The 24,554-nt window shown below is 50.9% G+C and overlaps 1 protein-coding gene across 3 annotated transcripts in view; it reads right to left on the bottom strand.

Moving 5' to 3' along the window:
• PRDM11 (PR/SET domain 11) overlaps positions 1-24,554 on the bottom strand; it is an 84,810-nt gene that overhangs the window by 10,876 nt on the left and 49,380 nt on the right. For 2 of the 3 annotated variants that reach the window (XM_070427844.1, XM_070427845.1), the window contains exons 5-6: positions 18,958-19,025; positions 3,496-3,683 (exon numbers count right to left, since the gene is read on the bottom strand). In XM_070427844.1, coding sequence (XP_070283945.1) covers positions 3,496-3,683; positions 18,958-19,025 — 256 coding nt within the window. Of the gene's footprint in view, positions 1-3,495; positions 3,684-10,460; positions 11,950-14,923; positions 15,346-18,957; positions 19,026-24,554 lie in introns of those variants that run through there. The other variant, XM_070427846.1, reaches the window with a different exon arrangement.

Raw genomic sequence — 24,554 nt, 5'->3', positions numbered from 1 at the left:
AGTCCTAGCAATTAGAAGACGGCTGCTTCGACTTGGTAAAAGGTACACACGAAATACCGAGTCCCACTCCTTCCTCCTCCCTCACACTCTGAAGTCAGCCCACTTAGGGCAAAGTCTGCCTAGAGCAACTGTTCTTTCCACTTCTCCCAGAAGTCGGAAAACTAGCAGTATGTGAGGAAGCGTGCCGACTGAGGCAGGAAGACAATGCAAGATGGGCCACCTTCAGTGGCTGCAGCTCCAAGCTGACAGCCTCCAGCAAGGTAAAGAACAACATGGCCACACTGACCCAAAGCATCCTCAAAATATAGCTGTTCCCTTACCTGGCAATACAAACAATGCTTCCTTTTCTATTTCTTCCTATCATGTAAATGAGTTAATAAATCCTTGGTGAGCTCCCCAACAATGAATTATTTTAGCCAGATTTTCACAATGGCTGGCACAGTTCCATAAACTGCTACAGAAGTACAAATGCTGCCTGTGGGGGGTGGGGGGACAGTGCTAAGTGGGGAGTCCTCAGAAGATCCTGCAGCAGCCTGTGGAGCTAGGAAATCCTAAAGGCTTCCTAGATCAGGGGCGGGCCCTGGGAGATGTGACTGAGCAAAGACTTAACCTGCTCGTATGTTGTAATTCGGCTGCTGAGAGCTGCATTTTCAAAAGACCTCGGAGGGAAGGCCAAAGGATCTCTGTGCAAACCAGAGCCATGCTGTGACCAAGCTCGGCTTCCCACAGCGGGCATGGGGTGCTGTGCCCTGGCCCACATGTGACTCCAGATTTCCTACAGGTAACAGCACAAAAGCAAGTAACCTATTCAGGAAGCTCCTTTTCTGTCCTCATGTAAATGCTTAGGGCATGATCTCACGTCCAAGGCTCCTGATTCTCAGGCGCTCCCCACAGCCTGCATTTCTATACTAGCTGAGGGACAGAAAGTGTGAAGATGAAGAGAAGTTTTTAAAAATGCAATATATTTGTGCAGATTATATGTGACACTTGCTCATTCAGAATCTCTAAACGACAAGGCCACCCTTCCTGTTTCTCGTGGACGGATCAGGCAGCAAACAGCTGAGGACGCCTGGAGGTCAAGACTACTCATCACCAGGGATTCCTCATGCTACTCTGCTCAGAGAAAAGGTCATTCAAATGTGCTAAGATGAGCAGGAGGCCTCTTTGGACTAAAGGCTTCTATGGGTCAAAAAAGACCTTTAAGCGTCATGAAATTGATTCTAACACCACCATAAAACATGGGGAAAACACCATGACTCAAATCAATGACTCAAAGTCGATCAAACAACATGAATTCTTTAAATGCATACATTAGATGCTCCTATTCTTAAAAGATAACCACAAAGAAAGCATTTCTACGTTCTTCAGGAAGCAGTTCTTGGCACCAACTAATGTCCCTATTTGATAAGGACTAATAATTCATGCTCTGGCCTTTATCAGGGCTCCAGCCTCCAATTACAGAGGCCTCCTTCCAAGTAAGACCTTGAGGGATCGAGCATGGGGATCCCCCTTCCAGAGCAGGACTTGCATACAGATCTAAGACACCGCTACCCATTTCCAGTGTCTGCCAACGCTACAGGTTACAGAGACACAACATCTAAAGGCCACTGAGACCCACAACTGCTCACAAGGACTTCAGGACCTACCTCCTGCCTTGGCCCTGCCCCACCGTGGCTTTCAGTTTCCTTCCTGTTTCCTACTTCTCAGCCTGGCCAGGAATAGACATTCCCTCCTCCTGTACCTTCACATGTCTAGGTGCATCTCATGTCCAGTCTGCCTGCCAGGCTCCTTGAACCACCCCTGAAAGCTCACTCCCTTCTCTGAGCTTTCCCCTGGTGCCTCAGGGCTCTCTGAGGATGGATGATGCAGCTTGAAGTGCTTTGGAGAAGACCCTGGGGGAAAAGGACATGACAAATCCAGAAGAATTCAAAAAGATTATGGCCAAAGGATGGAACCTGTGTCCTCAGACATGACTTCTCTTGATTTCCTCCTCTTTGGTGGTATGATTCTTTCGGAGACTTCTTGGTTGTCTTCCTTCGTTTCTTCTTTTATCCATTCAACAAAGATTGAGCCCCTACTATGTATCAGATGCTTTTACACGAGGCACCTCCAGAGGTCAAATGGAAACCATGGCGATCTCATCGTGGAAAAATGCTTACCAGCTGAAATCAGCATGTGCCCAACCTCCAGATCCGAAGAAGACAAGAGATGAGTATGTCTATGGGGCCTCTTCTCACTGCCCATCCAATCACCAGATACCTTTTACCAAGTCAGGCAGCCGCTGGGCACTCAATGTCCACAGTCTGCTTTGCTGTGTTTTGTTTTTAAAGGTAGCTTAATTTCAGTGGGCCACTCCTACCGCCTCTCATCTTCTCTACTCATATTCCAAATGGAGCTTTATTTCCAAAAAGTAGGTTGGTCAGGAATATGATATAGTGGGGCCTGGGGAGAGCCTTGGTTCCTGGGACCAAATGGATTCTGGGTCTTTGAAGGTATGGTTTTAGTGTAAGGAGGTCCCATGGAAAGAAGGACCTGGACTCACCAGTTTGCCCTGGCCAAGCTGAGGGTGGAGTAAAGAGGCAAAGGGCGAGGGACTGGGAGTATTTTAAGCCATTTTCAAATGACTCATTTAAACGGAGCCCAGATGGACATCTCACCCACCAGGCCACCATCCACACCTAAGGTCACCTCCCTCCAACCTTGTTCTAATAGATACCAACATAGTGTTAGGACCTCTGGGAATGAGACCAGGAGGAAGTGGTGGTGGTGGTGGTGGTGGGGGACTAGTTTTGCCTGGCAGTTCATATAGCATCATAGGTTAGGGCTCAGAGCCTCGACTCTAACAGAGTTAGAAACCCAGCTCTGCCCTTCCTAGCCATACGACCCTGGGTGAGTGGCTATATTTATTTGATGCTCAGTTTTGCCATTTGTAAGATGGAGATACTAATCCACATGAATCATTAGTTTTAAAAGTCTCCAACTGAGGGCTTACAATGGTCAAGGTAGACATTGTTCTAAATGTGCTCTAACCAACTAATTCTCTCAGTACTGGCCTGTTGTCCTGATTTCATGGGACATGATGGAACACATGCTTAGCACATATCAAGTCCTTGGTAAATGTTGCGTATTATTGCAGCAGTGGCAGTTTATAACATCTTTCCATCACTTTGAGGGGGAAATAGGATTGCTTTTGATTAAATGTATGTGCTTGGCTTTGGAGACTTGCCTCTCTCCATGATAATCTGAAATGTAAAATAAGACATTCACATGTAATAGGGTTTCTGAGACGGTTTCTCATGGAGGATATGTGGTACCCACAACCCTGCCCAGAGCTGCTGCTCAGACCTGGACCACCTGTTTGTCCTCTGGGTCTCCCCATTGCTGGTGAACTGTATTTCCCATCGGTTTTCTTAGGAAGCCTCTAGAGAAGCATTCCCGGCCTCCCATGGGGCTTGGTGGCACGGGCATGGCCCTCACCTAAGGGTGGGCACTCACCTCTGGTCAGATTGCGATGGATGGTTTCCTGGGACATGCTGTGCAGGCGCTTCATATAGTCCTCACTGTACCAGACCCGCAGCCACTCCCCGGGCCGGATGTCCCGGCAGGCCCGGAAGTAGATGTGCTCGCTGTGCTGAAACGCCAGCAGGTTCTGCTCCCTCTCCTCCCTGGAGATAACCACGTACCTGGGGGTGAGGAGGACAGGTGAGAATGCATGAGCCTCTCCTTGTGAGTGCCTGCTGGTGTTGGGCATGGTGTTGCGCAGTGACAATGGTTAAAAGTCCACCAACATGTGGACTTACGCAAAAGCCTACAGGGCAGCTGCCCTCCCGAGCAAAGGCATGCCAGCTAGAGTCCATCCCTTGTCTCGATTTCACTGTTTTATGTGACCTTGAGCAAGTCTCTGAAACTTTAAAATCTCTGTTTTCTGAGACTGGACATGACACCTACCCTGCCTTCCTCCCAGGTTCTTCTAAATATAAGATCCAATACCAGGTAAAAAGGTGATTGAAAAACTGACAGATCACCTACTTTTCACTAACTTTTAACCACAGGGGTCCCCCAGAGTGGGTCCTTGGACAGTTTTCCGTATTTCACAAAATCTAGCAGAAATTAGATTTATGATTAATTACTATGCTTTCATTATGTTCAATTTGTAACAATGAAATTGGGGGTCACCACAACATGAGGAACTGTATTAAAGGGTCGCAGCATTAGGAAGGTTGAGAACCACAGCACACATTTTTTTTCTTAATGATAAAATCTGTATTGGTAAAGGTGGCAAGAAAAGTGTCTCTATACTGATGGTGGTGAATAAACTGGGCACCTCATGAGACAAGGGTGCCCAAGAGATCAATTAATAAATGCTAAAGATCAAAATCATTAAAATTGGGGCGGGGGGGGGGGGGGCGTCCAGTGGGGACAGAAGAGGAAGGTAAGGACAGGCTAGCAACCATTGGCTAACTGAAGTTATTTTAAAGTTAGGAAACTGAGGCTCAGAGAGGCTAAGTGACTTGCCTGAGGTCGAACAGCTAATAAATGGGAGATGGAGCTGTGAGGTCTATTCCCAGGAGAACTCGTGGCTCCTATGTGGGCAGGCAAAGCACCCACTCAGCAAGCCCAGGTAACCTTTAAAGCTCTGCTGAACCCTCAGAATCTATGGTCCTCACCCATCCTCCCTGAAATGACAGTCCTAACAGCCAACCTTCGACCTCACTCACCTCCAAAAGGTGAGGTGACACATCTGCAGAGAGGTGGACATGTACAGACCAAAAGGGCAAGAGGAAATTATTTGGAGTTTGAGGGTTCTGGGTTACACCAGCATCTAGGAAATTTGTAGTCAAAAATAAATGTTTTTCCCTTAGGTTATGATGATTTGTCTCAAAAGCCAGGAAAGAAACCAAAGTCTGTCTGACATGATCCAAAGAATGACATTTGGGACAATCCAGGAAACAATAATTCACAGAAAAATCCAAATGGAAAACGAACACATGAAAAATATTCAGCATCAGTAGTAAGAAATGCAAAGTAGCACATTGTCTCATTGGCACAGATTTTTGTTTCATTAATCCTCACCCAAAGATATTCTTCCATTTCTTTTAGAGTTGAAGGGACAGAGGGAGAGGGAGAGAGCGAGGAAGAGGGGAAGGGAGAGGGACAGGGACAGGGATAAGGACAGGGACATTAATGTGAGAGAGACACATGGATTGGTTGACTCCCACACGCACCCTGACTGGGGCCGGAAATGAACCTGCAACTCAGGTACGTGCCCTTGACTGGGACCCTTTGGTGCACAGGCCAACGCTCCAACCACTAGCAACTCTGTCCAGGGCAGCACACATTTTTTTTTCTTAATGATAATATCTGTATTGGTAAAGGTGGCAAGAAAAGTGTCTCTATACTGATGGTGGTGAATAAACTGGCACAAACCTTTGGGAAACAACTGACAATATGGACTCAACAAGAATTTGTACCCCCATGTTCACAGCAGTGCTATTCACAATAGTCAAAAGGTGGAAGCAGCCCAGGTGTCCATTAATGGATGAATTAGATTAAAAAGTGTGTTATATACACACATGAAATATTATTCAGCCATAAAAAGGAAGGAGATTCTGACATATGCTACATGAGTGAACCTTGATGGCACATGCTAAGTCAGCGGTTCTCAACCTGTGGGTCGCGACCCCTTTGGGGGTCGAACGACCCTTTCACAGGGGTTGACTAAAACCATTAGAAAACACATATATAATTACATATTGTTTTGTGATTAATTACTATGCTTTAATTATGTTCAATTTGTAACAATGAAATTGGGGGTCACCACAACATGAGGAACTGTATTAAAGGGTCGAGGCATTAGGAAGGTTGAGAACCACTGCGCTAAGTGAAATAAGCCAGTCTCAAAACAGCAAATACTGTATGATTCTGTTCATATGAATGGTCAAATTCACAGAGGCAGAAAGTAGAATGATGATTGCTGGGAGCTAGGGAGCAGAGGCTTGGAGGATAGGTACGGGGGCTTAGTGCTGAATGGGTATAAAGTTTCCGCCTGGAAAGATGAAAAGAGCTCTGGAGATGGATGGTGGTGATGGTTGCACAATAATGGGAATGTGCTTAATGCCAGTGAACTGTAAACTTATGTGTATTTCGTCAAAATTCTTGAAAAGTTAAAAAACAAGAACAGTAACATGTAGACCAAATATGCAAACTGCATCCCACCACGCTGTCTATGTATTGTTTATAATAGTGCAAAAGCAAAAACATCCAAATGTCTAATCCTAGAGAAATGACTTAATAAACCATGGTATATTCATATAATGGAATGTTACTCATCTGGAGAGAAATGTTTTTGAGGGATCTTTTATGACACGGGAAATGGTCCTCATACAATGGAGAGTGAGCAATAAGTAGGTCTGAAAGCTATTTACTTGATGGTTCCAGCATGCTTTGAAAACAAGCCCCAGTAAACCTGAAGGAAATATACCAAAGTTTTAAGGGTGATTATCCCTTGTAGGTGGATCTACTTCTTTGTAATTTTCTGTACTTCCCGAGTCTTCCTTAGTAAGCTATTATTACTGTTAATAATAACACCCCCTAAAAACAGAGATGATGTACAAGAATGCCAATGCCAGTGTGGGTGGCAGGGGTGGCAATTGTGGTGCCAGCAGCATTGCGCATCTACATTCACAATGTCCGGGCATAGCACCCTTTGAGTCCATCCAGCCCCTTTGCATCTGGACAGTCCCCTGAGCACTCTGCTCTGCTCTGCTCTGCTCTGCTCAGCCCTGGAGGACGCCGTGACCTGATGAGGGGGACCACTCAGGCCCAGGAACCAACCCACTGTGGCAACAGGATGTCACACAGACCCCAGGAGGGTGGGGAAGAGGACACCAGCTTTGGCCCATTTGAGAGAAGCGAGTCAGAGCTCCACCTGGAGCGCGCAGGATTTATGGCGCTTAGATCCCAGAACTTGCTTTTGTCTAGGATCTTAGCCTTAACGCATCTGTGTTCTCATCAACATCCATTTAGGGAGCGTGGGTCTCCCTGAACTGTGGAGACAACACCATGACCTCTGTGACACCCAGCCATGTCATTATTAACAAAGATCTCAGGGAAAAGAGAAATCTCTCCAAATTCATCCTTCCCAGTCTCAACTCCCCAATTGCAGGAGTCTACTTTTTTCCATATCTGAGATGTCTTCTGAGTATGCAAAATATTTCCCAGTCCCCAACTTAACATGAGTCTTGAATTTGACATCCAAAATTAATCAGCCTTGCGGTTAGCATGGAACAGAACTGAGGTAGACCCAAATTTTCCTCCTCCCAGAAAGAGAAGGCAAACCATTCATTCACCTTTTTCCTCACAGGAATCACTTGCATCACAGAGCACAAGGAAAGAATACAGTCTCTTTTTTCAGTTTCTAAATAGCCATCAAGCTCTAAAGACTGGAATTATTATTCCCTGCACCCAACTTTAAGAGAAAAAGAGATGAAGGCTACCTAGGTTTCAGGGATTTCTTCTAAAGAGCAACTTCTGAAGTCAGAACACTTAGAAAAATTCAAGTCAATTTCTCTTTCCACCTCCTGGTGTTCTCCTACCCAACAAGAAATCAATATTTAGGAAGAGAACCCCAAATCTTTGTATCCATCACAATGTGGTTTCAAAGACCGATCAGAATTTGTTCAGCATCTGGTTGCATTTGGTTGTTTTGAAACTCAGCATTTGAAATATGATATATATACTAGAGGCCCGATGCACACAATTCATGCAAGGGTCTTGGCCCTTGCAGCCCCTCACAGCCCCGGCTTCATCCAGAAGGTCATCCGGACGGTCGTTCTGCTGTTCAGCCTAATTAGCATATAAGCTCTTTATTATATAGGATAACAACTCTTAGTGAATAACAACTCATTCCCCTGAGATGTTTATGCTATGTGATTTCTGAGGTCAAGCTAAGTGGAGCCAGCTAAGTCTCAACATCAATCACTGTACCTCAATCAGGTCTCACCCTTGTATTTCACAGTAACACCCGATGGCTTGATCCACTCCCAGAACCCTCCTGTCCCCACACGACAACGCCTTTATGAAGAACCTTGCCCATCCCATTCCATGGCCACAGGTGAGCGAGAGCTCTCCAGGGAGTGAAAATCTATTTGTTGGGTCTCCAGGTCACCACCTTATTGGAAAGAAGGCACAGAGTATGTCAGGAGGGGGTGGGAAATGCCTAACAGACTGCTCGGCAGATGTCAGTGCTCATTTGATAGCTTTCCAATCAAAGCCAATCAGTTGGGGACCTTGGAAGCAATCGAGGGGGTGGGTGGTATTGGGGGGGGGGGGCGGGTGTTCTGGACTAAATCTTTCATGATGAGAATGGATTGTTTGTATCCCAACCTCCTCGCTGACTTTGGGTACAGGATAGATGGGCACTAAGTCCACACTTCTCAGACCTCACTCGCTGTGTTTTATCAAGGGCTAAATTTTCTAGCTGGGTCAGGAAACTACTAGTTCTAACTCAAGAGAGAAAATAACCCACAGGGCACCCACTGTGTTGGAAGGGCCAGGCGAGGGCCAGGCTCAGACACTCCTGCTCAGTGGGTATGTCTCCGATGGCGAGGAAGCTGCACTGGTCACGGAGGTAGGAATGGGAAAAGAATAACCAAGGAGAGGTTGGACTCTGTGCTCCTACATGCACTTAGGTCTCTGGGCTGGGAGGATCTTTGGTTCACACATCCACCCACCAGATGGTCACTTGGCCTCTGACCAAACACCACCCAGCCAGCCCTTGGCATGGCAGGAAGCCTTGGACTCTTAGACGCTGAAATTGACTGCCCGCTCATTTCCATTTCACTTCCCTGTTTTGACAGGCTAGTCCCACAGTCCCCTCTGAAGCCAAGAAAAAGAAACTGGACAAGTATCCATCGAAAGTTGACCCGTCTTTTAATCTCTGACCCCTTTGCCTCCAACTGGACCCTTTTCCTCCTCAGGACCAGAAGGAGAGGCGCCTGTCACTGCCTAGTGCCTTGACCTTGGTGGGAAAGACCCCAGGCATCTTTCACAGCATCTTTGCATCTCCTGGAAATCAGGTTATTTGATTTCATGGCCATGCATTTTGGCCAAGGATGGCAAAGAATGGCCTAGATTCCAATGGAACCTTCCAGAAAGGGGATACATCCTTGGTCAGGACCTGGGGATTTTCTGCTTGGGAGAGTCTCTCTGTGCCATTGGCACTAGGCCAAGGCAATACATGTCCGGAGGCCCCTGTCCTGCTGAGGAGACCCCAAAGAGGAGCCAGAGGAAGCCAAATCGCTCCTTTGAGGAGCCTCAGATCTAGGTGGGCAGAGCCTTGCCTGTGACAGACAAATCCGGGATGAACGGGGAGGTATCCAAACCTTAGGGTAGTGCCTGGGCTTCAGGGCAAATGGACAGCCCCTGACCCTTCTGGAGTCTCTGTCTGGAAATGGTGTTTTTCCAGAACCACTAACTTTTGGGGAACGAATGGTAAAATTCATTTAGCAACATCTCACTTTCGATGTGCGTAGAAATTAAATGTAGCTGAACAGTTTCCTCCTTCAGCCTTTCCGTTCCTTTCCTTTCCTCCAAGGGCCTCACATGGTTGTGGATACGGGGCATCTGAGAGCATTGGGACCTGGGAAATGCCAGGGGCACCTGAGCCTTCTCGCCAGCATGCTTTCCCTTGGTCATCTAACCCCTGCTTTGGGGGCCTGGAGGTTTTCACAGGAAGCGAAGAAAGAGAATACACACCAAAGAAAGATCCTGGAGCCTGGGTGTGTTCCAAGTGTGAGATCAATTTCTTTTTATTGCCATCTTAACAAAAATACTCGGGAAGGCAATCTTTGATTCCAGCATCGGAGGGCAGGGCAATGCCAGGCAATAATCAAGCCACTGGGCTGTCACAGGGGAGTGTTCAGTTTGGGGAAGCAGGAACCCCAAAAGAACCAGAGAACGGGGAGATGGAGCTAAGGCCACGAGGACACTGCATTTGCCCTCCGTTCTCTCTACAAGGGACAAAGCGTGGCCTGGGTGTAGAAGCAGCACTCCAGGAACGGCCCGGCAGGCACTGGGCATGGCAGTCCCCCAGCCCCACTATGGCTCTAGCGGGCAGGCATGGGAGGGTGAAGGGCTGGGGTCTGAGAGTTTCTGCCAGGGTCAGTCTTAGGCCAAGGAGCAAAGAGGACACAGAGCCGAGTTGCACCCATGTCAGAGCTAAACTTGCATCTGCCACTCCCCATGTCCCTTCCTAACTCTAAGAACTCGGCTCTCTCCCCAGACTCCAAAACAAAACATGAAGCTACAGATATGTGTAACTGATGCGTATGCAGCCCAAGCAAGCAGAGGCAAGGCATGCTGGCACCTGGAACAGACAGGAGCTCTTCTGAGCTTTGGGCTTTGGGTACTTTAAGAAGCTAGAGGAGGGGTTTCCTTCTGGATCCGGAGACTTGCCCCCGCTCCCCCACCCACCCCCCGGCCACTGGCGAGGTGAGTAGACTCACCTCCTAAATGCTGCTGCCACCCGCCTCCCACTCACACCCAGGAGAGCTGAGGCAGGGCCAGGCAAAAAGCAACACCTCTCTCATCCAGATCTGGCCCCCGACAGAGGAGCTGGGAACATCCACAGACCTGGCTTCCAGTCCTGCCCGCCACCAACTGCTGTGTCATTTGTCGTCTATGAAATGCGGATGATGATGGCAATCGTGAGGATAATAATACCCGACTGGGCCGCCTCTCGGCTGCCCTGAGAACCCAGAGAGCGCACACCTGCAGGCGCGGGGAAGCATCCAGTGCTCTCCCTATGAACGCCAGGTCATCTTCTTCCCGACGCCACCCCCTGCTCCCCACTCCACAAACGGCAAGCACAGCAGCGGAGCACACGCACACAGGAGGGCAAGCGAAGGCCAAGGCAGGGGCGCCACCCACCAGGGTCAGAGCCCTGGGGGAGGGAGGACAGACCCCTCCTGGAAGGGCTGGGCCCCACCCGCCCATCCTCAGGCCTCGCTTCCTTTGAAAGCAGCAGAATCAGGGCCTGGGAGGCTGACACAGCCCTGAGGATGGAAAGCGGGGTTCCATTCAGATGCTCCCCACGTTTGTCCCCCCTTCCCTGCAGGCCTGCTGCCATGAGGCGCAGACCAAGAGGAGGCTGCCCTCCAGGCCAAGCAAGCATCAAGCAGGGAGCTTTTCCTGCATCTTGATGAGAGAGGAGGCTGCGTACATGCTCGGTCAGAGCATAGGGTGCCAACCTGCCCTCGGTGAGGAGATGACATCCCCCCAAATCCTACAAGGGTCATCAGACCTGGACATAAGAGACCGGCTCCTGTCTCAAGGCCAGACACCCTTCCTTCATTTCTCTTCCTCTTAGTGCAGACTGGCCAGGTTAGAAATTGTGCTTTCTCTTCCGAGACCTGGTAGTCCGTGCAGGGGTGGGTGCTGGGGGAGCCTGAGGGGGCTCCAGCGGGGGAGCCTCGGCCTGGAGTGCAGAGCCTGTGGGCGCTGCTTCGTCAGGTCCCCGCTGAGATGCCTGAACCGTATCCCGGATCTCTGTCAGCGTCTGGCACATCTGACTGACGCGACTGGTCAGCTCGGCCATGGCCTGGCTGATGACGTGCATGCTGTTGGCCATGTCCCTGTGCACCGTCACCAGGTCCTGGCAGAATTGCTGGAACATCTCAGTCTGCTGGGCGTGGGCATGGAGGAGCTGCCAGTCCAGGCCCGTTCTGGGCGGGCTGGGGTGTGGCCGAGGGGTCCTGCAGGAGGCCTGGGCCTGGGGCGAGGGCCGGGGCAGGGTCTCTGGCTTAGGGCCCACGGTCTCAGATTGGTCTGAGGAGGAGGAGGAGCGGAGCAGGGTGGGCCTGGCCAGACGGGCCTCTTCTTCCCGTGACTGCGGCAGGGATGCCCGCATAGCCTGCCTTGAGGGCCCGGGCGTCTCCTCATCTTCATCATCTTAGGGAATAGAAACAAACAAGGGCAAACAATTACATCAGGGAGAAAGAGGGCAGCCCTGGGCTTGGATCCACCCCCCAAGTTACCTTAGCATCCCCCTCCCCTGCCACCACTCAGCCTAGCTCGGCACATGCCCCCTGCCTGCCCACCCACAGAAAAACACCTGCTCCCCAAAGCCCCGAGGTAAGCGGGCAGGAACCCCTGGGGAGAGGAATGAGCATGAGCAGTGCCCGGTCTCCTTTCTTTCACAGGAACAGCGAGTCCAGTGCGAGAGAGCCCAGGTCAGGGGACTTGGCGACCCCAGCGTCACTGACAGCATGTCAGCCTAATCACCCTCTCCATCTCTCTGTGACTCAGTTTCTGCAAAGCAAAGAGAACCACTCCTCTTGTTTATCTCCTCAACCACTTGCCCACCTAGCGGGGTTGTTAAGAAGGCTACACAGAGAACAGACGCAAAGGTGCTCGGCAAAGATGACAGGGACATTTGCCTGCTAAAAGGTACTAGACGCCGCTCTGGCTCTGAGTCCCAGCCTCCATGAGGCCATTTATGAATTGTTTGGGGCCACCTTGTGGCCTTGCTGGAATCTGCAACTTTCAGTCATGCGGGGAGCGGGGAGGGGAATATTGACAAGCTGGAGAAGGGAGGCAAGGGATGGCGCCAGAACAGACAAGCCCAGAAAGTGCCGAGCAGGACATCTACCTCTGCAACCAGCCACGACGTCCCCCTGGGTCACTCCAGGCAGGCTACCTGGACAGACATACCCCTCCTGCCAGGAGTCTGATGGCACACAGGGACCGTCAGCCAGCCAGCCGGCCAGTCACAGGGAGGGGCCCAGCCCCTGCACACACAGGCCTTGGGTTTCTTGCGATCAGGTTATAAGCTGGTTCCATGGCAGGAATAAAAATATACAGGCTGACCCTGCTGACAGGCACACCTGTACCTGAGGGGCTGAATTCAGAACCACTCCCAGCGGAGGTGATGGGAGGACAGACAGACTCATCTTGCCCCTGGCCGGATGCCTCCCCAGGGCCCTGGGGTCTCTCTTGGGCCAGCACAGTAAGAGCAGTGCCTCCCTGTCTCTCTCGGTGGGACAGCAGCCATCCCCCTGGAATCGGGCCACCGTTCTGCGAGGCAGGGTTGGAAGGAGCAGGCAGGGCTGAGGTGGTGCTGCCCCCTCCCTTCCAGGGCCCCATTCCACCGAGCCCTGGCCAAGTGCTGTAACAGCTGGTGGACTGGTGGGGAAGGAGGGGGGGCTGGCCCCGCCTGCAGTGGAGGGTCCCGGGCCCCCTGCCCAGCCCAGTTCACATTTGGTAACCTCGTTACCTTCCCTCTTGGGGAGACAGGGGTGAACAGGGCAGGATTTAGGCAACAAACTTAACGGGTGCTGGGCCCCCTTCTTTTTCTCATAATTGGATGCAATTGTCCTGGAATTTAACAAAACACTGATACCCAGGGAGCTGGCAGATCCGGGCTGGAGTCCTGGTTCTGGGGACCCCCCCTGTTTCTGGAGCTCAGATACCTCCTCATCTGGGAAACGAGGAAGTCAGACTCCGTCTCCACGTTCCTTCTCAGCCCTAAAAATCTGAGTCTGAACGGCCACCTGTCAGGAGCCCCAGCCAAACAGGAAATTAGCAGATCCCAATAGCAAGGGGCCTGAGAAGGGAAGGCCGGGTCTGTGAACCGCCCTCCGGTGGGCTGGCCGGCTTCTCCTGCCCTGCTCGTCTCTCAGAGGCCAGATGGCCTCCAGTTGGGACTATAAGTTGAGGGTGAAGGTGGGGAGCAGAGGGGTGGGGGGGTGGGTGTGCAGTAGCAAGAACTGAAGGGGGTGCAGCTCCAGCACAGAAGGGGCTCGATTGCTCCCCTTTCTGGTGAGCCCCAGCTAGAAACACACAGGGCTGGGCCAGGAGACACAACACCCCAGCCCCTGGAGTCAAAATCTGTCCTGAGACACAGGAAGCAGAAGGGAGAGAGGGAAACATGTGCTGAGGTGGGAGAAGGGACACAAGGGTGGTGTGGACTCAGAGGGGACCCACTGAGCACAGAGGCAGGGATCCTGGGGGAGCCTCAGGGCGGGCAGCAAGAGGCAGAGTGCAGAGAGAAGTGGGAGAAGGCAGAAAATAACACAGAAATAGAGACGTTAGGAACAGACAGAGAGAGAGAGAGGGCTGATCTTTCCATGGCCTGGGCCCTGAAGACTTGGCTGGCTTCCTCTCACACCCCCACCCCCTCGCCTGCTCCACTGGGCTTCCCTGGCTCTTCTCTGTTCCTGGAACGTGCCAAGCGCCTTCCTGATGCGGGGCCTTGTACATGCTGTTCTCTGCCTGTGAGGCTCTCCCTCCCCTCTGCGCCCCACGCAGTCATCGGCCTGGTTAACTCTTGCTCACCCTTTGCATCTCAGTGCACTGTCCCTCCCGGGAGCCCTCCCCAGCCCCTGGTGGAGAGCCTGTTCCACCCCGCTTACTCTCAGACAGGCTGCCACATCATTTGCAGGGCCAAGTGCAACATGAAAACGCAGGGCACCATGTTCAAAAACTATTATGAGTTTTGGGAAGAGAACAGCAGAGCATTTAACCCAGCTTGGAGCCCCGGTTACAAGTGATGGCAAGGGTCACGCACCCATGAAGTCAGCCCTCGGGACTCCTTGTACTGGTCCCTCGTTCCCTGGTTACAAATTTCCTTGTGCGATTATTTACTTAAAGTTTGTCTATTCCCACGAGTCTAGGAACTCCCCGAGAGCAGGACCGGTGTAGATTTTATACACAACTCCTGGCGCAGTGTTCAGGAAATATTCTAGAATGAATGAACGGAAAGGGGTGGAGAAGACAGAGTGGGACGAGGAGGGAAGAATGGAAAGATGGGCGAATCAGAGGGGGACAGAAGAGAGAAGGAGTAGGCAAGTGAGTGGGAAACCGCCAAGGAGGAGGCTAGGGAGCAGGCGGGAGGAGCCTGGGGAGGGGAGACGGTGGTACTCACAGCTGGTCGAAGGGCTGTCGGTGCCATCCAGTTCTGCCCTGGGGAAGCTGTGCCCGGAACGGGCCGAGAGCAGCGCTGACTCGATGGCCCGCTCGTGGGCAGTGAGCACAATGGCAGGGCCCCGGCCCCCGGCCCCGGGGCCTGACAGGGACTGCTGCATGAAGGCCAGCTTGTCCTTGGTCCTCCGTTTCATGTCATCCCATCTGTGCTTAATGTCCTTGACGGAGCGGGGGACCTGGCTCACGGAGGTGATTTTCCGAGCTATGCCTTCCCAAATCTTGTCCCTGTCGGCATGGGACAGCCGCATGGTCTCCCTCCCAAAGAGAACAGCTTCATGGTGGGTCACCTCGGTGACCAGAATGTCCAGCTCCTCCTTGGAGAACTTGGGCTTCCGCTTACGATCGGCCAGGGGTGCCACATTCCTTGGGTGCAATATCCCACAAAGCACAATTGGGTAAATGACTGTCAACGTGGGTGGTCCTCCTCCTTCCTAATGCCGGCCCCCAGCTGGGGAGCCAGGAGGCACCTGGGCGCCCTCTCCAGCTCACCACCACTACACCCTCCTCCTACCGAGAGGTCCTCGCGCTACTCCTCGGAAGGAGGGGAGCCACACGGCGCACGCAGGTGGGAGCACTGGGCTGAGCCCGCCTCTGGTTCCGGGCCTTACCTCTCAGCTTGCCGGCCAGAGCAGTCACTCAGCCTCTCCCCGCCCACTCTCCCCATCCGGAAAGGGAATAACAACCACACCGACCGAGGGGATTCTTCCAAGGGGGCAAAGGCACTGGGGTGTCCGAGAGCTTTAAAGCCCTGAACAGGAAGAGAGGATGCCTAGAGGGGTTAGGATTAGGCCACTGCTTCTATGCATGGCTGGCAGGAAGAATAATTAAACAGGGAAACTATTCACAGTGGCCTTTCATGGTCTGTGGCCTTGCTGGTGATGCTCGGAATTAGGGTACGGTCACAGAGAGCTTATTCTGTCCCAGGGCTGTCTGCCCCGTCCCCTGCACCCAAGTCCCCACTAGGTCCCCAAGCCCCTCCCACTGGAGCGCTGGCTGGCAGCGGCTCCTTTTGGATGTAGGCGCCTGTGGCTTTCTGGCAGCTCATGGGTAGGATGTGAGGAGCCCATGAGCACCCACTGGACGGCGAGTTCCATTTCAATGGAGACCAGGAGTGACCTTGGCTTCCATCTGCATAGAGCAGCCAGGGGCCCTGGGCAAGGGGACAGCGTGGCCCCTCCCCCTTCTGGCCTGGCGCCTGCTCTGGCTTTGAACTCAGCCTCCACCGTGTGGTTCTGTCTGCCCTTTAACTAGTGCCAAAAGGTCCATCCAACACAAGAACTCGGGGTATGGAGGGAGACCTGGAACCCGATTCACTTCTCTGACTGCTGCCGAAACTTCAACGAGAGACCAGGAGCACAAAGACCCTTGAGGCCGGGCCTTGCCCTTGGACAGACCTGGGACTAGAGGCCCAGTCTCCTCTGCAAACTGTTTCTGTAAAACAAGGGTGGTACATCTAGTGCCACCTCCCAGGGCCGCCAGAAGGACTGCATGCAGGGGGTTTCCATCTCAATGCTGTTGGCATTTGGGGCAGAAATTTTCTTTGTTAGTGGGGGAGGGGTGCCCTGGGCGGTATAGGAAGTTAATCAGCATCCGTGGCTTCTGCCCAAGAGAACTGAGCAGCATCCACCCTAGAGTTGTGACAGCCAAACATGCCTGAAGCGACTGCCAATACCCCAGGGGCCAAACAGCCCACCGATTTCATGACTGCAGAGCGCCTAGCACAGGGCTGCCATAGAGGCAGCGCTCACTAGGCGGGTGCCCATTCTCCTCCCGGCCCACCGTGTATTTGAAGAAACTCCATTAGATCCTCAGAAGACCCGAGGCAGGGACAGTGCACCTGAAGTGTCTGCAAACGGGAAAGCTGCACAGACGGTAGCTGCACGCTAAGGGGGAAGGAAGCTCCCAGGATGAACTGGCTTCCCCCTCCAACTACCACCAGAGGGGCATCTCCCTGGCAACGACCACACACCGAGCCCCACCGACTCCTGGAGCCTTCAATGCGATGAGGACCCCACAGCAGTGACTACCCTGGTGTATCTTGGATCAGAAGGAGGCCTGGAGCAGAAACAGGACAGATCCCACACCGCAAGGTAGCGGCGGCAGAAGCCGCCCACAGGGCTCAGGAAGCCATGCTGCTGTGCACAAGCAGGAAGAACACTAGCCCACAAGTCCAGGGTCAGCCACTGACCCCATGACCTTGTTCTGCCACTGACCACATGACCTTGCCTTGCTCCGGGCCTCAGTTTACCCAGGAAGCATGAAGACTGGTACAGAGCTGTGGTTCTCAACACTAGTGGCGCATCAGAATTACCATGGAGAACTTTAAAGAACACCGGTGCCCTGGGCTCCATCCCAGCCCAAGTAAGTCAGACTCTCTCGGGGGCCAGGTGATCATTCACTTAGCTCAGATGATGAACCCCTGCTTTGGAATTGTGGTAAAGCCTCGTTCCCTAGCTGCAAGACCAGAGATGGGTGGGAAAGTAGGACAGAATCAGCTCCCCCCGACAAAATGTCTGAAGTGACGGTGCAGGAAGGCCTGAACCAGACTGTCTCAGACACACTCTCCTTGGCTCGCCGACAGCCCCTACAGCAACAGGGGCAGGAGCACAGGCCAGGGGCCCGCGCCACACAGCCATCCGATGGCTCAGCGGACCTGTGGTCCCACTGCTATGCCTTTGCTCACCGTGCCTTCAAACAAAAGCCTGGCCCCTTCGAAGGCTCAGTTCCAAGGCCCCTCCTCTTTCATCTGGGCCCCGAAGCACATGGTTTCAGAAAGAGCAGTTTCCGTGGTGGAAGGTGTGTCCTGGGAGGGCAGGGCGCCTGGTACAGGCTCTGGCTCCCTGTAGGTGCTCAGGAACGGGCGGTGAATCGCATGTGCTGAACTGACTGCACCCAGCGGTCGGGGAGAAGAAAGTCAGGAGGGGGGGTTGCCTTCCTGAAGCCACTTTCAGAGCGTGGCTGAGGCTCAGGTGGGAGCACAGGGGCGCAGTGAAGCCACAGAGAGGGGACGGGAGACAATGTCACACCCTCCCCACCTCAAACCAATTACTCCTCATTTGCTTGGAAAGTCTCATTGTTTGAGTACAGCAAACTTCCTCTTAGGAAGTCCCTAACTGCCCTTCCTCCAAGCACACTCCCAGCCCCCAGTGTCCACGAGTTACAGAACTGCACAGACGCCCACAGAGGGCCCCATCCATGGTGTGGCTGTGGCCTGGGTCCAGCCATCCGAGGCCTCCCTTCCCTCCCAACCCAGATCCAAACCTCCATCACCACTCCCAAGTCCCAGAGAGAGGCCACCAAAAGGGCAACAAGGCAAGTCAGACCTCCCACACCCTCCCACAGACCCCCCGGGTGGGGCCCCGGCACATGGCACAGACCAGCAGCACAGAACCAAAAGGGGAGCCTTCAGAGTTCCAGCTCAGCTCAGCCGCCCCTGGGCGACCCTGGCCAGTCGCCTGCTCTCCTTGGCTGGCCATAAAGGAGCCTTCTGGCGCAAACTCCTGTCCCAAACACCGGACCACAGTAAAACCACTCTTGGAAGTACTCATGCCTGGGCTTCAAGCACCATTGAAGACTGCCGGAAGCCTCCTTCTCCATGGAGCCATCGAGACAACTGCGGTGGCTGCCCTGGGTGAGTCCTGCACCACTCCAGCAGGATCTGCCCTGCGAGAGGCGGCGCAGCCCTGGGTGGAGGGAATGTGGCCAGGAGCCAGGGGCCTGGGTACGCCAGACCCCATCTCTAGGGGTCCCTGTATCCCACCTGTCTGGCCACAGGCCTCCTCCAGAGCCCCCTGATGGAAGACTGGGGGAGCTAGAGGGTCGCCTAGAGCTAGACACATCTCAAACCCTGCAAACAGCAGTCCCAGTGCCTTTGGGGGTCCCCACCACTGGAAACCCCACAGGCCCAGCATCTCCCCTGTCTCTTTCCAGAGTCCAGGCAAGTCTCCCGGGAAGTCAGCAGAGAGCAGGACTCACCTCATCCAGTTGGCTTTAGTCTCGTCTGACCCGTCTATGGACTTGTAGCGGTTGTTCTTGTCCACAATCTGGAAGACAGAGAAGGAGTTTAGAATGGGCCATTCTACAGGGGGCTCTCATATTCTTGGGCTCCTCCCAAAACCAGGGCCCAGGGCCTGGCTCCATCTGCTACCATCCAGAAACTTCCTTTTGCCCTCCCGCCACAGTGCCCCCACTGCTGCAGGGCTGAAACCCAGGCCTGAGCCAGCAGCAGTAAAATTCATCTCTCTCTCTCTCTCTCTTTCTATCTCTCTCTCTCTCTCTCTTTTTCTCTCTCTCCTCTCTCTCGTTTCTGTGGGAGACAGAGGCTTTCTCTGAAGGACTAGACATCTAGACATACATGGTTTGAGAGGGCTCCTCCTCTCCCAAATCTCTGAACGTTCAAGAGCCTCGGGGTTTGGGCTGGGCCCCTTTACCTTCTGTGAAACTGTCATTCTTTCATCACCATTCCTGAGTTCAGCTGGGTAGGCAATTTTAAGCAGATGAAGTTTTATTCTTTTTCAGTGCTTCTGAGGACTGTCAAGAAGGCTGCCATGGGCTCTTCAGCAGCCCACTCTTAGTCTAAGGTTCTTTTGAGGATAACCTGTCTATGGTGCATTCTAAGACTTTCTCCTTATTCTTGATTTTCTGTACTTTCACCATGTGGTCCTGAAGTGGAGATTCACTTTTATAAAATGTGCGCATTACTTGATGAGCAAGCATATTATTTGATTAGGACTTAAATCTCTTTTTTTAATTCTGAAAAATTCTCAGCTGTTATGCTTTTGAGTATAGCTTCTCAATCATTCTCTCCAGTCTCCTATTGAATAGTTTCTATTGAACATATTTTGGAGTAGTTCAATCTATTCCCCATGTCTTTCAACTGCCCTTTCATGTTTTTCTCTTTCTGGACAATACTTTGGGAAAATTTCTCAACCTCTCTCCCAATTCACTAATTTTCTCTTTAACTGCACCCAGTCCAGAGGTTGTCCATCTATAGAGTTTCTTCCTTTCTTTCCTTTTCTTTTCAATGAGTACTTTCAATGCAATGAATATTTTTCATTCTCAGAATTTTTAATTGTTTTTATTTCACATCCATCTTTTCTTACTCTGCCTTTTTGTTTCATGTTATGTTCCTTCTTTTTCCTATTCTAACAGCTTTATTGAAGTGTAATTGACATATAATGTTCCATTTGATAAGTTCTCAGAAATGTATGCATCCATTATCACAATCAAGAAAACAAACATATCCATCACCCCCAACAGTTTCCCTATGGCCTCTATAATCTCATATTTGTCAGCTGCATATCTGTTTTGGAGAAGTGTAAGTTCCGATCTTTTTCCCATTTTTTAAATTGTGGGTTTTTTTTCTTATTGTTGAATTTTGAGAGTTTTAAAAAATATATGTTGGGTCCGGGCTGGGTAGCTCAGTTAGTTAGAGTATCATCCCGATACACCAAAGTTGTGGGTTTGATCCCTAGTCCGGGCACATAAAAGAATCAAACGATGAATATATAAACAAGTAGAACAACAAATAGATGTATTTCTCTCTTTCTCTTTCTTCCTCTCTCTTTCTAAAAATACATATTTTGGAATCAGGTCATTTATCAGATATATGATTTACAAACATTTTTATCTAGTCTGTAGCTTGTTTATTCATTCTCTTACAGCTGTCTTTCTAAGAGCAAAGTTTTTCAAATGAACAAACAAACAAAAACCCACTGTCTTGATCTCTTTAATGGATGTTCTCCTTCCTTTATTTCTTGGAGGGGATCGTAAGCCCGTGACTGCTGATTATCCCTCATTATCTGTTATCCCCATTGTAACAAAACCCCAGAATTACAGCTGGGCACCTCACTACCTGTAATAACAGAATACATTTTTTGGCTTCTTCTCTAGCTAAGGTCTGGCCAATAGAATGTAAGTGAAAGTGTCATGTGCCCTGAAAACTTCTTCAAAAGACAACTGATACAGGCCCTTCTACCATCCTGCTGCCTAGAATGCAGATGTGATAGCTGGAGCTCTAGCTACCAACTTGAACTGTGAGGATAATCCAAGCATAGAGAGAGTGATGAGCTAGATCAAGCTTGGTTCTCTGAGGACTCAGTGGAGCAGAGCCACCTCACGAGGTCTAGAATCTATAAAAATAAAAGCCTAAGCGACCGTTTGACCGGTATCTATGACGCATACTGACCACCAGGGGCAGATGCTCAATGCACAGGCATGGAAACATGGAACAGACTGATGAATCTCAGAGGGAAGCGGGGAGGGGAAGGGGGGAAGAAATTAATGAAACATCTTATATGCATACTAGAGGCCTGGTGCACAGATTCATGCACGGATGGGGTCCCTCAGCCTGGCCTATGGGAATTGGGCAGGAACCAGCAGTCCGATATCCCCTGAGGGTTCCCAGATTGTGAGAGGGCACAGACCAGGCCAAGGGACCCACTGGTGCATGAATCCGTGCACCAGACCTCTAGTATCTTAATAAAATTGTGTGTGTGTGTGTTTTTTTTAAAGAAAGTTGCCCTCATCCCTCCCTCTCTCAATCCTGCTCCCCCACCCCCAATATCTAATCCCTCAGCAAGTCCTTCAAATCAGGTTTCAAAAATGTTCCTCTCCACAGCTTCCTGCTTCCCCCTGGTCTAAGCCATCACCAGCTCTTATCTAGACAACTGCAAGAGATCCTAAATAACTTCCCTGATGCCATTCTTAACTCTCCACCGATTCTCTTCAAAGCAGCCAGAGGAATCATTTATCGATATAAATCAGACATGTCTCTCTCCAGCTCAATGTGGCATCCACTGCACCTACAATAAAACTCCGACTTAGGGTCATAGCCTTCAAGACCCAGTTGAGTTGGTCCCTGGCTGCCTCCTCAGCGTCTCTCGAGCCTCTTCTCCCTTCACTTTTCTGCTGCCATGATGATTTGAGAGTGAACCTTTACACTGGTTGGGTCTGCTGCCTACCACCTCTTTCCCCCCATTCTTAAAACAATAATAATCACGAAATATTTCAAGCATCAGAAATTATAAAGAATAATGCAGCTGATAGCTGGTACCCACCAGCTAGAGCCAAGGAAAATTACCACCACCCAAATTTGTCCCACACCTCTCCCTCCTCTCGTTTTAAGAAAATACCAAGATGTGATTGAAGACCATCACTGCCTCTAACTCATTCTCCTTCTCTCCCTGCCCCCAAGGGTAATCCCCACTCTGAAGCTGGTAGGGAGCCTCCCGATTTTCACTCTACAAGAACTGTTCTAAGAGCGATGGACAGAACTGTTCTGTGTGTCTGTAAAGTTCACAAAATGGCTCCAAGGAACATATCCTCTGCTCCCTATTCCCACTAAACTTGGCATGGCTGGTCCCTTCTCATCCTTTGGGTCTCAGTTCCTGTCATCTAGAAGCTCCTCCTGGCCTGACTGAAAGGAGTTTCCACCCTGCCACACCCTGACCTCCATACACCTACGGACTCAGCGTTTTTACTATGACATCGTCCTGTTACATCTTGTTAGAGACCTACTTACAAGGTGCATTTTTGTTATTGATGGTGTTTATCTACTTATCAATTTGGTAACAAACTGTCTCCCTCACTAGACCATAAGCTAATGAAGGCAAAGCACACGGTGACTGCATCATGAGGGCACATAGCACCTGGTAGAATATTGGTCGAGTGAATGAATTATTGGGTAAAGAATCTTGTAAATAAAAAGCAAGTTAAAGAAAAAAATTTGAAGAATGTTACTATTTTAGTAAAAAGGAAATGAGTGTTGAGCTGGAGCTGGCTTGTACTGCCTGTGAGAGACGACTGCAAAATATTCCAGAGTTTCACGAACCAGTCGTTAAACCCAGCCATTATAAAATTAAATTATCTAAACTTACAATTCAGAAAGTCATATTTTTAAAAGGTAGTAAACTCTCAAAGCTTAGCACTTCCCTAATAATTTTCCTACATTTTACTATGATCTATGTTCTTGAAGATATTGGCATCTACTGTACCTATACAATAGAAATACTATGTAATAGTTGCCATTGTATTTCTCTTCCCCCTACTCGTGCAGTGCCTTTATCTTGGCAGCTTGAAATCAGCCATGGTGGGAGCATTTACATAAACCCAGGAAATTGGGACATATAACCTTGCTGGCAGGTTGTTAAGCCTTTATCAGCACCCCGTTGTGCCTCTGTTGATATGTGCATTGAAGATACATTTCAAACTCTCAACTCTACCTCTGGAGTGAAGGAAAGAGATGAGGGCGATGAGGCTTTTGCTTTGTCTATTTATGAGACTACTAGAGGTCCAGTGCATGAATTCATGCACCATGGGGTCCCTCAGCCTGGCCTGCAGGATCGGGCTGAAACCAGCACTCTGAAATCCCCTGAAGGGTCCCAGATTGCAAGAGGTCACGGGCCAGGCTGAGGGATCCCACTGGTGCATGATTGGGGCCGGGGAGAGACGCGGGAGGTTGGCCAGCTGGGGAGGGACTGGGGGAGAGTTCCAGGGCATGTCTGGCCCATCTTGCTCAGTCCTGATCAGCCAGTTCCCAGAAGCAAGCTAACCTACTGGTTGGAGAGTCTACCCCCTGGTGGTCAGTGCACATCATAGCAAGTGGTTGAGCGGCCTTAGCATACCATTAGCATATTGCACTTTGATTGGTAGACCGGCTGATTGGCTGACAAGACACTTAGCATATTAGGCTTTAATTATATAGGACTAGAGACCCAGTGCATGAAAATTAGTGCACTTGCGGCGGGAGGAGGTCCCTCAGCCTGCCTGTGCCCTCTCGCAGTCCAGAACCCCTTGGGGGATATCCACCTGCTGGCTTAGGCCCACTCCCTGGGGGATTGGACCTAAGCTGGCAGTTAGACATCCCTCTGGCAGCCCGGGAGCCCTCGGGGGATATCCAACTTCTGGCTTAGGCCTGCTCCCTGCCTAAGCCACAGTCGGACATCCTTAGCACTCCCAGGGAGAGGCTTGTGGCTGAGCAGAGCTCCCCCTGTTAGAGCGCACTGACCACCAGGGGGCAGCTCCTGCATTGAGCGTCTGCCCCTGGTGGTCAGTGCGTGTCATAGTGACCAGTCATTCTGCTGTTAGGGTCAATTTGCATATAACCCTTTTATTATATAGGATACTACCTTGTGGTTTAAAACTCTCAGACAACAAGAGAAAACATGCAGCTCAGTTCCCCTCCCCAGCAGTCTCCCCAGACAATGCCCCAGTCTTCAAGGACCCTCTCCTAGAATCTCATAGAACCCCATCCTTTATCCCTATCCATCATCATTTTCTGATTACTCCTCTCTCTCCTAGGGGCGAATGAGAAGCATCTGTGGACCTGGAAGCCAAGTGCAGGAATACCTTGTATGGGTGATACAAGCCATAGAACCAGAGGAACTGGCTAGAACCTCAGCCCCCCCGCCCCCCCTTCTCCACTTACAGGTGAGCGGCCTTGGGCAGGTGACTTCACTGGCCATGCCTCAGTTTCATTATCTATAAAATGGACTAAAAGCTAACCTCACAGCACTGCTGTAATGACTGATGTAGAAGGCACTCAACAAATGATTACTATTAGCACTATGATC

The sequence above is a fragment of the Myotis yumanensis genome, unplaced genomic scaffold, assembly GCF_028538775.1.
Source record: "Myotis yumanensis isolate MYYU_CA2020_CCGP unplaced genomic scaffold, mMyoYum1.0.hap1 SCAF_10, whole genome shotgun sequence".
NCBI classification, from domain to species: Eukaryota; Metazoa; Chordata; class Mammalia; order Chiroptera; family Vespertilionidae; genus Myotis; species Myotis yumanensis.
Note: the sequence above shows the minus strand (reverse complement) of the source record. Positions and strands in the feature narration are given on the sequence as shown.